The sequence below is a fragment of the Trametes versicolor genome (assembly GCF_000271585.1).
Source record: "Trametes versicolor FP-101664 SS1 unplaced genomic scaffold TRAVEscaffold_5, whole genome shotgun sequence".
In the NCBI taxonomy this organism is placed as follows: domain Eukaryota; kingdom Fungi; phylum Basidiomycota; class Agaricomycetes; order Polyporales; family Polyporaceae; genus Trametes; species Trametes versicolor.
The window spans coordinates 1,609,173-1,623,755 of NW_007360325.1; the positions used below are offsets into that span (position 1 = coordinate 1,609,173).

At 56.9% G+C, this 14,583-nt stretch overlaps 6 protein-coding genes across 6 annotated transcripts; 3 read left to right on the forward strand and 3 right to left on the reverse strand.

The window, feature by feature from the left end:
- Window positions 1-76: 76 nt before the first annotated feature.
- On the forward strand, window positions 77-344 carry TRAVEDRAFT_46860 (uncharacterized protein; the record flags this gene model as incomplete). Its single annotated transcript, XM_008039229.1, has 2 exons — window positions 77-217; window positions 273-344. 2 exons carry the CDS (start codon window positions 77-79, stop codon window positions 342-344), a joined length of 213 nt encoding a protein of 70 aa, XP_008037420.1.
- A 1,372-nt stretch (window positions 345-1,716) lies between these two features.
- On the reverse strand, window positions 1,717-3,867 carry TRAVEDRAFT_46861 (cytochrome P450; the record flags this gene model as incomplete). Its single annotated transcript, XM_008039230.1, has 10 exons — window positions 1,717-1,825; window positions 1,886-2,029; window positions 2,107-2,235; window positions 2,297-2,568; window positions 2,627-2,640; window positions 2,708-2,840; window positions 2,903-3,167; window positions 3,224-3,412; window positions 3,462-3,591; window positions 3,645-3,867. 10 exons carry the CDS (start codon window positions 3,865-3,867, stop codon window positions 1,717-1,719), a joined length of 1,608 nt encoding a protein of 535 aa, XP_008037421.1.
- Window positions 3,868-4,493: 626 nt separating this feature from the next.
- TRAVEDRAFT_71588 (cytochrome P450) lies at window positions 4,494-6,525 on the reverse strand (the record flags this gene model as incomplete). Its single annotated transcript, XM_008039664.1, has 10 exons — window positions 6,366-6,525; window positions 6,181-6,310; window positions 5,934-6,122; window positions 5,602-5,863; window positions 5,417-5,549; window positions 5,349-5,362; window positions 5,027-5,298; window positions 4,840-4,968; window positions 4,637-4,780; window positions 4,494-4,566 (listed from the first exon to the last, which is right to left on the reverse strand). The coding sequence occupies exons 1-10, from the start codon at window positions 6,415-6,417 to the stop codon at window positions 4,494-4,496; spliced, it is 1,398 nt and encodes a 465-aa protein (XP_008037855.1). The 5' UTR covers window positions 6,418-6,525.
- A 726-nt stretch (window positions 6,526-7,251) lies between these two features.
- Window positions 7,252-9,387, reverse strand: TRAVEDRAFT_36915 (acyltransferase ChoActase/COT/CPT; the record flags this gene model as incomplete). Its single annotated transcript, XM_008039107.1, has 6 exons — window positions 7,252-7,442; window positions 7,504-7,741; window positions 7,798-8,457; window positions 8,509-8,758; window positions 8,808-8,870; window positions 8,921-9,387. The coding sequence occupies 6 exons, from the start codon at window positions 9,385-9,387 to the stop codon at window positions 7,252-7,254; spliced, it is 1,869 nt and encodes a 622-aa protein (XP_008037298.1).
- Window positions 9,388-11,445: 2,058 nt separating this feature from the next.
- TRAVEDRAFT_166999 (uncharacterized protein) lies at window positions 11,446-12,227 on the forward strand (the record flags this gene model as incomplete). The annotated part of the gene is made up of 3 exons (XM_008039665.1): window positions 11,446-11,899; window positions 12,033-12,138; window positions 12,207-12,227. One exon carries the CDS (start codon window positions 11,446-11,448, stop codon window positions 11,869-11,871), a length of 426 nt encoding a protein of 141 aa, XP_008037856.1. The 3' UTR covers window positions 11,872-11,899; window positions 12,033-12,138; window positions 12,207-12,227.
- Window positions 12,228-12,641: 414 nt separating this feature from the next.
- TRAVEDRAFT_122271 (O-methylsterigmatocystin oxidoreductase) lies at window positions 12,642-14,533 on the forward strand (the record flags this gene model as incomplete). The annotated part of the gene is made up of 8 exons (XM_008039666.1): window positions 12,642-12,786; window positions 12,842-12,971; window positions 13,034-13,222; window positions 13,292-13,553; window positions 13,607-13,750; window positions 13,867-14,138; window positions 14,200-14,328; window positions 14,386-14,533. The coding sequence occupies 8 exons, from the start codon at window positions 12,642-12,644 to the stop codon at window positions 14,531-14,533; spliced, it is 1,419 nt and encodes a 472-aa protein (XP_008037857.1).
- Between the last annotated feature and the right edge of the window lie 50 nt (window positions 14,534-14,583).

A 14,583-nucleotide genomic window follows, 5' to 3' on the forward strand; every position in this document is an offset into this window, starting at 1 on the left:
TTACCTCCCACTTCGCCTGCGCCGCACTAGCACTCCCCGCACGCTGCCACCCACCACCGCACGCTCACCCATATCCATGTCTGCACTCCTGTCGTCGACGTTCTGGCTGCTCCTGAACACCCCTATGGTGCCGCCCGAGCCCAAGACAAGGACGAAATCTGTGCCGATGGTCGACTTGAACCGTACCAAATCGAAGCGCTCTAGGAGGAGTCCATCGGTATGTCGCCTTGTTGTTCGAACTACATGGCCCTTCTGACAGTTGTGCATGGTAGACCTCCAGCGTCGACAGCGATGTTAGCAGCGTCGACGTCGCCGTGTCCGATACAGACGCCCCTGCATCTTGAGTTCGATGCCCCACCATTCTCCTCGTGCGTCCCCATTCTTCGCACCGTGCCAGTCCGTACTAATCGTACATCTAAATGTAGAACCCGGATTCTCGCTCTTATTCCCCTATCCTACCACTCCGTCTATCGGCCCCCTATCATAATACGCCTTCGACCGAAAGTACTGTACTGTGTCTGTATTCCATCTTACACCCCTCATCATCGTCTCAGCCCCCTTGTCTTCACTGTACCATCTCCTCCTGTATCCTTATTGTTAGAACATGCAACATCATTCACATATGGAATTCACCGCGTCTCCTCTCTTCTACACCTTCTCGCGACCGAGCTCGAACCTGAGCAACTTCCCCGCACGACACGACAATTCCAAGCAAGTTGATTGGTCGATGGAGCTCTCTGAGCATGTTCTCGACTGACACGGCGCGATGGCGAAATCCTTGCTACGCGGCGCGAAAATGGGAAAGATCGGCCGGAGGAGAGGAAGCGTGGTCACCGGTTGAGAAGGTACGCGGAGCTTTACTGGAACTTGCATAAGGTTTTACGTACGAGCCCACACGCCTGGAGCCGGTGTCGCGCTGCGCGATTGACACTATCTCCCCAGCGATTTGGGCGCGGCGTCTGGCGAGCGGCGTCTCGGAGTCGATGGGCGCATCGCGGTCGGCTGAGGAGGATTCTGCGCGCGAAGGCAGGAGGATGTTCAATGTACCGGCCTCGGCGGAGGCTGTGGACGAGCGCACGCGCGAGGGGAGCGCGTAGGAGGAATATCTCAAAGAAGCCGCCGGAATGCGGGGGACGAGCAGGATGTGCCGACGTCCTTCGAACCGGCAGCGCGGAAAGCAAGTTGACAGCGGTGGAATATACACACTCGCGCGCTGTACCATGGTCCTCCGAGACGCATGCACTTCGGCCGGGTGCCTGCAGTAGGCTTTCCCACTTTCCCTGGGTACTCGGTACCAAGTGCTCCGCTGCTGAGCCTTGTCGAATCTGATCCATGAAGCTTAAGGGCGAGTAGAAGGAATTGATGGTGGACACTTCGAGACTGCTCTTTCTGCAGCGCAGGCACGTTCTCGTGCGGGCCACGGACGTCCACAGCACCGATGAGGATGTTACTCGGCGGGAGGGGCGCTTGGTACAACTTGTAGACTCACAGAAGATTGGTAGGCCGATCGAACATGCCGCGGGTGGCCTGGCTGCGGCAGCCTGAGGGCGGCGTCCACAGGTTTCGGAGCGATCAACGCAGCAAAGTCTTTGGTTTGACGATGCGCTGAGAAATCACTTTTGGCTATACAGTACTAGTGACGTACGTCCGATCCGGGTATTCCGCGGGTTGCCCAAGAATACTGACCGTGCTACCTTGTGCGAGCACAGCCGTCGATCACGCCTGCCGTCCCCTGCTTTCTGCGACAGCGTCCTGCACGTTCACGACCAGCTTCGAAGCCTCCGCCGAACGGGGTGTGATGACGCTCCGACGGTCCTCGGGATAGCTAGTAAAGAGTCTGATCAGCATCGGAGAGACGTCTGAATAGGTCCTGGGGAGAGCCTACGCGAGCAAGCCGTGTGACTCTTGCAGTTCAATCTTGATGGGTCGCCCCTGCTCGTCGAGCGGGGGCTCGAAGCGGAAGACGTGCAAGACGGAGGCGGCTGTGATGTACAGCAAGTCATCCGCGAAATGTCGCCCTGGACACACTCTGTAGAGCAAAAGACGTGTTGAGCACATGCTAGACAATGGTGCTAACCTAGAGGAGCATAAATGGGCACTGCTCACCTTCGTCCGTAGCCGAATGCGAACGCGGACGGGTCGGGTGCAGTCGTCTCGGTTGATCCGTCGCGGATGAACCGCTCGGGCCTGAACTCCTCTGGGCGTTCGTAGATCTCCGGATCCTGGAGCATTGCCCTGTAGTATATGCCACGTACATGTGTACGGTGTCCGGTAAATACAGTCGACCGCGGCTTACCAGGTGTTTGGTACCACGATGGTACCGCCAGGAACGAAGTAGCCGCCGTAGACGTCGTCCTCGACGGTGCGGTGGGGGATGCTGAGGGGCACGACGACGTGCCAGCGGAGCGCCTCCTTGAGCACGGCGTTCATGTAGACGAGCCCCGCCCTGTCTCCGAAGTCTGGCAGACGGTCGGGGCCGACCACGCGGTCGAGCTCCGCGTGGGTCTTCTCCTGGACCTCGGGGTGCTGAGACATGGCGAAGAACAAGCCGATCAGGAAAGAGAGCGTCTATATATGGTGCACCGTCAGGAAGATTGCAGGGTTTGTGACGTAGGGCTGTATTCACTGTGTCCGAACCCGCTTCGAGTGGACATCATATAGTAAGTATGCGCACGTCACGACTGGTTGCGGAAGGCAAGACATCTACCTTCGAACGCAGCTAGACCGACGTTCTTGACCACGTCTTCCTGGTACGCATCGTCGACGATATCCGGTCCCTCCGCGACTTGCGATCGCGCCAACAGCGCAGCCAACGCGCAAGGCGGGGATTGGCCCTTGTCCTGCAAGAACAAGATCAGGTGGCCGCCGCAGGGAAGCTGACGGAGTCCGCCATCCGACTTACATACGCTGCGCGCATCTTCGCGAAAGGCACCTCCCTGACGTGCAGCACCGCGGCCTTGCATGTAGCCAAAGCGTATTGAAATCCCGCGCCCGGAACCCAGCCGGGTACGTGGCGCAGGAAAGGGACGTAGTCGACGAGGTGTGTCTGCGTCGCGAGTTCGGCTGTGCAGTGCACAGCGTCTTGCACCCGCGCGATGAACTCGCGGTGCTCGTCTTGGTGCGCGTCGAGGCCGTAGAGGACCCTCATGTTCGTGGCCGACAGGGCGCTGTAACGCTACCGTCATGCGGGCGGTTCGCACCGGTAGCCTCGGTGCACACTCACAAGCGGAGATGCTGCTCGAGGTCCTGCGGGGCCTCTAGCAGCTTTGCGAGCAGCTCATGTGCGAACCCGCGCTCAACATCGCGGTATTCACCGACTTTGCCGGGGTGGAAGACTTGCCAGAACGCGCGGCGGTGGTCCCTCCACCATGGCCCGTATCTCATGACAGTGAACACCAAGTCGTTGCCGGTACTGATGTGCCCGTTCAGGTATAGGGCAGGGAGCGAGCGTCAGCACTCACAGCGGAAGCGAGTAGCTTGACGGCCGGTCGGACGTGTTCGCGGAGCCCTTTTCCAAGATCTCTGTCGCGGCTCGTGCGCTGCCGACGATGAGCATGGGCCTGCCTAGCAGGTTCAAGTACACGATGTCGCCTGTCGGACATTAGACGGGAGCATGTTGTTGCAGCTCTGGGCCCGGTACTCACCGTGTTTTGCGCACAGGTCTCTGAAGCCAACCCATTGTTTGAGCGATGGCATGTCCAACAGGTTGCCGATCAAAGGGAGCGGCCGTGGACCGGGAGGGAGGGGACGCCCCTGGGTACGATGCCTCCATCTCACGTGCTCGTGTATGTGCGATGAGACGAGGTACGCGAGGAGAAGAGCTGCGGCGAAACCGAGAGGATGCTCGAACAGGTGGAGGGCTTCCATGGTAGCTGCGGTCCTCAAGATTGCGGGGCGAGGGTCGCACAGGCTGAGCCATCCTATAAGGTCTCCGCGCGCTGCTGCGAAGCGTCTGTTGGGCGTCGATGCCCAGCTCCGCTACTTGCCCTTGACCGGTGGCGTTGACATGGTGCCCCACGTAGCTTGGAACCGAGCGGACCTAGTGCGCTCTTCTTCGACGGCAGATGCCGTATGTACCTTGAGACAACCTACCGGGGATTAGTTTGTGACGTCACGTAGGCGCACCGTGCGGGTCTTGTGTCTGGGGGCGAAGGTTTGGGACCTTTGCGAGGGGAATCCAAGTGCCTTTCGCGTTTAGTATGGTGTAGATATATACTCACGGCGGCACGGCGAGGGTCCTAATGATGTTTGCACATCTTGGGTTGACTTAAATGGCTTTTTTGGAGGATGGGTATAATTTGTTCGTCCGTAATTTTCGAAGTACGTCGTTCACAAAATCCTGGAGTGACAGGCTCAATCTGAAGATATACGGGGCACAGAGGTGTCGCAGCATGCAGAGGACTTACATAACTAAGTTAGAGGTACCAGCGCCCTCGAGCGCACACGTGTTCTGCGAGAGACTCGGTCTCTCAGGGGGTCAACGTGCAGTCGCCTCATGCCCCGAAGACGAGAGCGCGGGCTTGCTCCGAACGTGGCCGCACTACGCATCGACAATCCTTGGGGCTCCTGTCAACCAATAACTTGAAGTGGCGTATTAAATGAGCCCTGTGTATGACTAGTACGGTCCATGACTTACGTGATCACGCCATCCGTTTGTTCGTACTTGACATGTATCGGCTGCCCACTCCCATCAAGCGGAGGTCCAATGTCGAAGACGTGCAGAACAGACGCAATAGTTATGTAGAGGGCATCATCCGCGAAGTGACGCCCGGGACATATCCTGCGCAGCAGCAGACAGTAAGACTTCAAAGGCGGCCTTTAATATCATCAGAGACCTACCTTCTTCCATATCCGAAGGCGACTAGATACGGGTCACGGACAGTAGGGTCCAGTACGCCATCTCGGATGAAGCGCTCGGGCCGAAACTCCTTCGGGTCCTCGTATACCGCTGGATCGTGCAGCATCGCCCTGGACACTAGCCGTCAGTATATATACAAGCAAGGAAACATCGCCGTGATTGAATTACCAGACGTTCGCCAGGATGGTGGTGCCGGCAGGTATGAAGTATCCGTTGAACACATCGTCCTCGAGTGTGCAATGAGGTACAGACAGTGGTGTCACAACATGCCACCGTAGAGCCTCCCTGATTATGGCGTTGACGTAGATAAGCGCGTCCCGATCCTCGAAGTCGGGTAAGCGGTGGGGACCGACCACCGCGTCAAGCTCAACTTGAGCCTTCTTCAACACCTCCGGGTAAAGAGACATAGCGAGGAAAATCCCTTGTAACATCGAAAATGACTGTAACACAATCAGTTATATGTCGATGGGCTGGGAAGATGCGTGCTGACCGTATCGGCCCCAGCTAGAAGATACATGGTGAATGTAGTTACGACCACGGCACGTATGAGCAACGTACCTTCGAAAGCCACCAGACCAACGTCCTTGGCGATGTCTTCTTGGTACGCACTTTTCGCAGAGTCGACCGTGTCATCTATTCTGGACAACAAGACGGCAAGCGCGGACGAGGTGCTTCCAAGTTGGCCGGCGCCCTAGGAGGATCTGTGAGCGAACTGCCAGATCTGCAACAGCAAGCTCGCGTACCAAGAACGCCTTCATCCTGGTGAACGGCATCTCTTTGGCGTATGCTACGGCAGCCTTGCATTCAGCAAACACGCGCTGAAAGCCTGCGCCTGGGACCCAAGCAGGTAGGTGCCGCAAGAAGGGGAAGACATCGACGGCGTGTTTGTTGATCATAACTGACGTAGTGCAGTTGATCGTTTCATGGATCCTGTCAATGAGCTCGCCCTCTTCTTCCTGGACATCGAGACCATATAAGACCTTCAACATGGTCGCCGCGAACAAACTGCAAGGAACCAGATAGCGATCAACCCCAGTTACCTGATGACAATAGCTACAGCAGTGTGCAAACTCACTACCGGATGTGCCGTTCTATGTCTTGAGGAGAGGCAACGAGGTTTCGGAGAAAGTCGTGCAGAAATGCCCGTTCAGTGTCTCGGTAGCCCCGTATAGCGCCAGGGTGGAAGACCTGCCAGAAAGCGCGCCTGTGGTCCCTCCACCACTGCCCATAGGGCATGACGCTGAACGACACGTCGTTCCCGATGCTATGCGCCGTGAGCCAAGTGTGAGTGGGCGATGCTGGCGAGAATGATCATAACTCACAGAGGGATCACCACGCTCGACGGCCGGTCGCACGTATTTGCGGACCGTTTCTCCAGCAGCTCCTGGGCCACACTGGCATCGCCAATCGTGACGATGTGATTTCCGAGGATGTTCAAGTGCACGATGTTACCTATGTCAAGCGTAAGAAGGGGCTGGAATGTGATGCGGCAGACTCAAGTTCGCACCATACTTGGCGAAAAGATCTTGAAACCCCAGCCACTTTTTCGTTTCCGGCATGTCCAGCAAATTTCCGATGATAGGGAGCGGCGCTGGGCCGGGAGGGAGCTGTCTGCCTCTCTGGCGAGTTCTCCAGCTGACGACCAAGCGTACGTACGACAGGAAGTGGTAGGCCACAACGACTGCGACGAGGCTTGCGATCGGGTTGAGGGCGAGTCAAGGGAGAGCGTTTAGTAGGCGCTACCTACATAGCCTAGAAGGACGTACATGTGCAATCCATAGTGTGCGTGGTCTCAGGCGGCCTAAAGAAAGTCGCTGTCGAACAGAGAAGCCTCCGGGATGCATGAGTGGCAGTCACCAAGTAGCCACAACACCGGATGCCGCATCCAATACCAGGGTGACTTAGCGTTACTTGTTTTTGAGCTCGGGACAAGACTACCATACTTATTCTTGACTACGAGCAATTGAGCTGGCAGAACAGGCCAGTCAGTACCCTGACTAGTGGACCCAAATTTCTTCTCTTGGTTTCGGGCAAGTATATGCGGGCGATCCGGGAAGTAATCCAGGCCTCCGGGGGATTCACAGAGAGCCGGTCTATCGCGAGGTGGCGGTACTGCCCAAGAAGTCGCCGAGCCAAAAGCGCTCAAAATTGCTGTGGGCGCTGATTTGATACCGCGTTTTGGCGAGGATATATTCCAATCGGCAGGTGGGCCCGGCTTCGTTCTTCCAGTTTAGACACCCAGACAGACACCTTGTAATTAGCAAGAGAGATGACAGCTTAAAAAAGTATATGCGTATAACAACGTAGTGTATGACAAGATAGTCCCGGCACAGCAAAAAGCCGACCTGCCCATCTAATACAAGAAATCCGGTCCAAGGCCACGGGCCTCAGATCTAGAGCTTCGCCTTCTCTGCCTCCTTCTTCTTGGCCTCTGCGGCCGCGCGCTCCATCATGGCGCGCGTCTCGGTCGCGGCCTCCGCAAGGAAGTGCTTGAGCTCCGCCGTGCGCAGCTTCAGACTCGTGATCGTCCAGCGGATGTAGTGGTCGCCGATCGAGTACGAGAGGCCGTAGCCGTCAGGAACGACTGTGAGACCGTATGAAATCAGTATCCTGACAATAGAGAATTGAAAAGAACAAGTGATCACCTTCACCGTAGCCCCAGCCGTCCAGGTACGGCGAGGAGAGCTGCGAAGTGGACAGCTCCCAGTGGTTTGTCTTCGAGAACGCCTCGTCAGTGTAGATCTCCGGCACCGGCTCGCCCTCCTTCAGGCACTTCTTGAGGCCGAACAAATGGCGATCCACGCCCTGACCATCCGCCGCCCACGCGGCATATTGCAAATGACGCGAGACGGCCTTGCGGAATAGCGCCGCACGGTGCTCGTCCTGTAAACGTCTCGTCAGCGCGTCACTCAATATCTAGCAGGAGAATGGCTAATCACCGATTGGCTAGCGTCGAGCATCGCCTCCGCCCAGGCCTTGCTCTCCTTGCTCGCGCTCCGAATAACCTCCGTGCGCCCGAGCTGGTACTTACGCGTCTGCGCGCTCTCGTAACATACGCCCGGCCGCCCGAACATCTTGTGGAACGCGAGCTGCTTCACCATCTGCGCCCACGCGTCCGGCGACGCCTTGTGCCCCTTGATGAACTCCTTCCCGTACCCCTCGTAGTGCAGCACCTCCATCTCGTGCGCACCGACGAGCTCGTCGAAGCGTGCCTCCGATTCAGAAATATTCTTCTTAGTTTGGGCGTCAAGCGTCAATGTGAGCTCTTGAGGCGGCTCGAGCTGCGCATTCGTCGGGGCAGAGCCGAGATCGACTTTGTTGTGCGCAAGCGCCGCGAGGATGAACTCGTTCAAGCGCAGCGTGGGCGTGCCGTCCATGCACGAATGCTCGCCGAGGAACCCGGACTTGCCGTTCTCGAACACGATCAGCTGGTGCTTGTCGTAGAAGCGGTTCTTGCCGTCGCCGACCCAGCACTCCCAGCTCGCGTGTTCGCGCGTGACGGGCTTCGTGTCGTCCAGGCAGATGACCAGGATCGCGGACTCGATTTCCTCTAATGACGCGCCGTTGGCAGGAGATGCGGCAAGCAGAGTGGCGCGAGCCTATTGAAAACGTGAGCGAGCGTATGTCGTGGGATATGAAGAGCTGCTCACGTCTGTCCAGATGTCGCGGTTGTCCGAAGTCAGCGCGCCGACAGGTATCGCCTTCTCGCTGCCCGCCAACGCGATCACTTTCTCGATCTGCGCCTCGAGCTCCGCCGCGGAGAGTTCACGCCCGGACCTGTCCGCGAGCGCGACTTTGTAGAACTTGTTCTTCCGGGCGAACACAACGTGGTTGTGCTTCGCGTGATCAAACTTACGAGCGGTGTCCGACGGCTTCGTGGGGTATCGGCACGAGTGGAAACTGCTCATCGTCAGGCTCTATCCGTAGCTATATATGGAGACGTACTCACAGCCACTCGTACGAAGACATCGCAAGAGGCGCACCACGCACCTTCTCTGGCTCCAGCTGGCCGCTGTGCACTAGTAAGTAACGCGCACGTTGTCGAAAGAATGCCCAACGCACCTCTCTACAAGAGCCCTGAACGGCAAGATCGCCTTCAAAAGCTGCGCCGCCCGCTTCGCCTGCGTAGGCCGCGTCTTGTCGTCCACATGCACGTAGAAGTAGCTCACAAACACGACCACCGGGTCGCGGTATCCCATGTACGCCGTCTCATTCCACCACTCCGACAGCCAGCTCTTCGTGTTCGGGTCCGATGCACGAGCCTGTAAACGCTCCTGCAAGATCTTGCCTTGTTCGGAGCCCACGAACGCGTTCACGGCAGCCTGCGTCTTCGCGAACTGTTCGCGCGTGAGGTGCGGCTCGACCGTCTCGAGGTACTTCGCGGCGGTAGAGGAGAGGGTGGGGACGGGAAGGCGTGGCAGCGACGCTTCATACCGCAGCATCGGTCCTTGATTAGGGTCCGCGACATAGCCAGGCGGTACCTCCGACTTGCGCGGGGCGGAGGACTTGAAGGAGCGCGCTTTGGACATTATAGCAGGCCTGTGGGACTACAGAGAGTTTGGTCAGTGCCTGCTTATAGCGCGCTGACGGAGACGTCATCAGAAGAAGTCGGAATGCATCCGGCGGGAAACTCGGCGTTTTGACGCCCCGGACTACGTATCATGTTCCCCACGGCACAGTCTGGGGTAACGCGTACCTGCAGCAGGCGAGAAATGATGCGCACACAGGTCGAAAAGAGCATGGATCGTAGAGGTGCTCAGACACGCCCGAAACCTCGTCTATATGTAGAGATTCGGAGAGACGGTCTCCCGGTAGGAAATCTTTGGCCGACAACATACGGCGCACGGAATTGGGACGGTTGAGGAGTCCGTGGCCAGCATCCGTCCTGTCCGTCTCAGGATCGGAATGGTCTGCACGCGCGGGCGGTCTCCATGAAACACAGTGTCTTGCGAACGACGGGAGAGCCATATGGGCGATCGCTCCTCAATCGCAATACCTGCGTCTTGAACAGGCTCGAACTTGGGCACTGGAGAGGCACAGTGTAGCCTTACGACCAGACGACAAGGGGAGTATTCACTTAGATGTAGAGCCATGCCACAAGCCCTGCACAGGCTAATGCAAGGGCGTGTCCCACTGAGTACGAGTAGATGAGCCAATGGACAGGGTCCAGGAAGATTGCCCGGAAACGGCACGGCAAGGGTCGGTGAAGACTGGTCCGCAAGATTGGCCATATACGTACAGTACGAGCCATCTTCGCAAGAGAATGACTCTTACAGAACGCATGGATAGCAAAACTCTATGACCTCTCCGGAACCAGGCTTGAAAGAAGACGCGGATCTGTCTCCTGCTCAGGACCGTGAACATACTTGCAATACGAAGGATGACGCGAGTCCGTTCCTTCGAACTGAAAGTCTCTTCCCGGGAGACCATAGTCCGTTACACCGCCAGCAAGCATGTCCTGGCGCTGTTCCGTCGACGAGCACGGGCTGACGCCTGCCACACCTGCAGAGTCCCATCATCTGGCGCAGATGTTCCACGGAACACGTTCAGGCCGTTCCATGGAACAAGCGCGGATCGCTGGTTTGCTTTGACCTGAATGCGAGGCCATCGAGTGACATGCGCACGTCGCGTTGCGCTCTTTTTCTAGCCAACTCCTGGTCGGTGCGGCCAGCCCGCTCTCGCAGCCGCGGTCGCGCCCACCGCGATGGAGACGGCCCATCTCATACCGGACGAGTATGGCGCAAAGACGCGGGATGGCGTGGTGGCGACGGAACGAGTCGGCCACGCGAAGGAGAGATCGGGTGCTTTTGCGCAGCGCCATGCTCCCCGGCGTCGTTTCCCACCATTCCTTCGTCATTGCATCCCCCGGCCCGCACCGACGACCACCTTCCCACCAAGCCGCGCCTCGCCCGCGAAGCACAGAAGCACGGAAAAGAAATGCGGTGACGTACCAATGCAGGAAGAGACCGGGACGAAGCAGCCTGAGCAGCGCGTCGGCTTGACTGGAACATAGACAGCGTTTGGATGCGAGTGCGTAGATGCAGGCAGGGAGAGAGACTGAGATCTGTCTGCCCGTCCCGAAGCGCGTAGTATATGAAGCAGGGAGATAGAGGGGCGTTGCTGCCAGACAGGCTCCAAGAAAGGTTAAGAGCGCGACAGTGCAGCTCAGGAGGACGGGTGCGCTGCCCGCCGCGCGCATATGTACGCTGCCCCGGCAATCCCCTACCCCGCATCCGGCTACAGTGTGTGTCACGAGTTTTACCCCGATCACCTCCCCCGCCGGCACATCCACTGCCCCGGCGGGCGCGCAGCGACGCGCGAGATTGGTTGCCGTTACATAACCGACTGAATGCTCTCGCATTACTGCTACACAAGGACACGGCGCGACGATCTACCATTCAAATTTCAGGGTGGAGGAACGAAAGCGTCGATGAAGTGCATCCCAAGTACTATTATGCACAACCGCGTAGACCAAATATCCTGGCTCTTGCATTACGTAATCACTTTCGGACTTCTCAGCCACAAATTATCTCGGTGGCAGTCACTCGCTCACTCTCTCATACTTTTGTGTACTTGAGCGTATCGATATGGCCACCAACACAGAAACGCCAACATACCCTCTCCCTCGCTATGTCTTCAAGATCTTGCCTTCGGCACCGCCCACACCCATACCCTCCGCGCTGCCGCTAAGCGACCTAGATCGGCAAGACGGCTTCATTCACCTCTCCACAGCCGCTCAGGTGCCTACCACCGCATCTCTGTTCTTCACCACGCACACCACACTCGCGCTGCTCAAAGTCGACACGCGTCCTACGCTCGAGCAGGGCGGCGTATATCGCTGGGTCAGCGATCTCCCCGGTTGCCCTCATCTGTACTCGCCACGCGAGGGCGAGTGGATCGACTTGGGAAGCGACAACGTGAGTGACTGGAAGGAAGTGCGCAGGGAGGAGGGCCAGGAGTGGGAGGATGCTTTGAAGCCGCTCAGTGAAGAGGGCTGGTTGGCCGATGAATAAACGGGAGGCCTCTTTACCTCAATGCGATGTAGGTACCTCAAATCTAAATTCTTCCACTATCTATTTAACGAAACAACTGCACACAGGTACGTACACGTTTAGGTGTACATAAAGAAGGATACCGTGTATGCTAATGTCGGCGTCGCGAACGTCTTGGCAAGTTGCACCGCACACCACCACTGTCTCATTATAAACATGAACTCCTCGGGGGTGACTTATCTACCGGACCACCCATATGACTAACTGGTCTATTATCACTCGAGTATGGCAAGTTATCCTTTTCGAGTTGCTCAGAGATATGTCCAGAATTGAAAGTCAACTTGTCCTTGTCCTAGATCTAATGCGGCAGCTGGCGCTGGAGGCGCCTGTTGGGTGCAAAGCCGCTCGTCTCGAAGGCTCTTAAACTCGAAAGCGACTTCTTTCACGCCGCTTGAGACCGCACACATGTTAAATTACGTACGTGCGTCCTTCTAGCCTCTATGTAATACCTCTCAAACGCCGTCCAGCAGCTGACCATTGAGTCGCGTAGATTCTTGTATAGGCTAGCTCATGTGCCCTTCGAATGTTTTCCGAGCCTTTCGAGATTATGACAGTCGGCATCATGGACGCTCGTCTGACCAGTTAAAATCCATCGTATGTTCTTCTGGTTCGCATCGATGCGAGCTACGCCTCTGCGCCCCATCATGTACGCCTCCACCGCCCTCGACTCGATCTCCAGCGTTGTCGTCGTCGTCGTCGCCGCTGTGACTACCTTTCTCCTGCTCACGTATATGTGGTCGGTAATCAGCTGGAGAAACCGCCGGAGGGGTAGACCTCTCCCTCCCGGTCCAGCGCCGCTCCCCGTGATTGGAAACTTGCTAGACATGCCAGAGAAGAGGAAGTGGCTGTTTTTCCAGGATCTGTGCACGAAATATGGTGAGAGCTTTCATTCTTCACATCACCCGGTAGCGATTTCTTACAATAGACATAGGCGGTATCGTATACCTGAACGTTCTCGGGAATCACATAGTCGCAATCGACGATGCGAACATGGCCCAGGAGCTGTTAGAGAAACGGTCCGCGAATACGTGCAGCCGACCCTCGAGTGTAGTGATCCCTCTGTAAGCCGTACCACATCTCAGTTCGGGTGGTGTCGGTTTCGGATCTGGCTCACGTTGATTAGTGTCGGGAACGACGTGTCGTTCAGCATCATGCCCTACGGGCAGTGGTGGAGGGACCACAGGCGCGCATTCTGGCAGGTCTTCCATCCCGGAGCTATGCGGGGCTACCGAGACACTGTACGGGCGTTCCTGCATGAGTTTCTGCGAAACACTGTCACTTCTCCCGAGGGCGTCGAACAACACCTCTACGGGTGAGCTCGCAGATTGCCATCGATTTTTCCCTTCCGTTAGGCGGATTGGTTGATGGTCGTTTGTTACAGCATGTTCGCGGCGATCATATTGAAGGTCTTATACGGCCTCGATGCCGACGAAGAAGGGGGCGAGCTCATTGACAAGATCCACGAATCCATCAGCTGCACTACATCGGTCATGATCAGCAAACACGCGGTCGACATCTTCCCGGCGTTGCGGCACGTACCTGCTTGGGTCCCAGGCGCAGGCTTCCAGCGTGCGTTTGCCGAGTGTAAAGCCGCAGTAACATACGCCAGAGAAATGCCGTTCGCAAAAATGAAGGCGCTTTTGGTGAGCGAGCAATACTGTGGCAAGACCAGCCGTTTGCTGATAGATCCCCATAGGACGACGGCAAACTTGGAAGCACCTCGTCCGCGCTTGCTGTGTTGTTGGCTAGAATAGATGACACAGCGGACGCTGCAGCACGTGCGTACGAAGAAGATACCGTCAAGAATGTCGGCCTGACCACATTTGAGGGTACGTCACGGGTGTGGCAGCGCTGTGATCACAGCTGTACTCATATGTTTGTGCACCATCTAGCCGGTCCTGACACGGTCAGCACATGCTACTTCTGTCAGTTGCCATGGGACTGATATCATTTCAGTCGTTTTCGATCTTACAGGCGATTTTTCTCGCCATGTCTCTCTACCCAGAGGTGTTGAGGAAGGCTCAAGCGGAGCTTGATGCGGTGGTCGGTCCCAGCCGCTTGCCCGACTTCGAGGATCGGGATGCGCTTGTCTACGTCAACGCTATCATCAAAGAGGCTTTGCGGTGGCATGTTGTGACGCCGCTGTCCGTACCCCATTGCACACTGGAGGATGATGTGTTCAACGGATACTTCATACCCGCTGGCACCACCATTCTGCCCAATATCTGGTAAGTCGACTCCCCAGGCAACGTCTTCCGTTTTGTATACATACTTATGGCCAGTGTCTAGGGCGATGCTGCATGATCCGGCGGTGTACGAGGACCCGGAAGAGTTTCGACCCGAGCGCTTCCTTCGAGATGGCGTACCAGACCCGAATGTCCGCGATCCGTATCTATTCGTCTTCGGGTACGGACGAAGGTGAGTTAAGTAAATCATGGCTCTACTTGAAGTTGACATCTCTTTTCTGCTGCCCAGGATATGCCCAGGGCGTCATTTCGCAGACGACTTACTCTATATCACTATCGCGACCGTCCTACACGTCTTCGATATTGGGCCTCCTCTCGACGAGGGCGGACAGCCAATCAAGATCAAGTATGAGCAAACGGATGCCCTGGTCACGTAAGTCATGGGCCCGTAGTCGTGCCCAGGGCTCGTCTGATATGCCGCTAACGG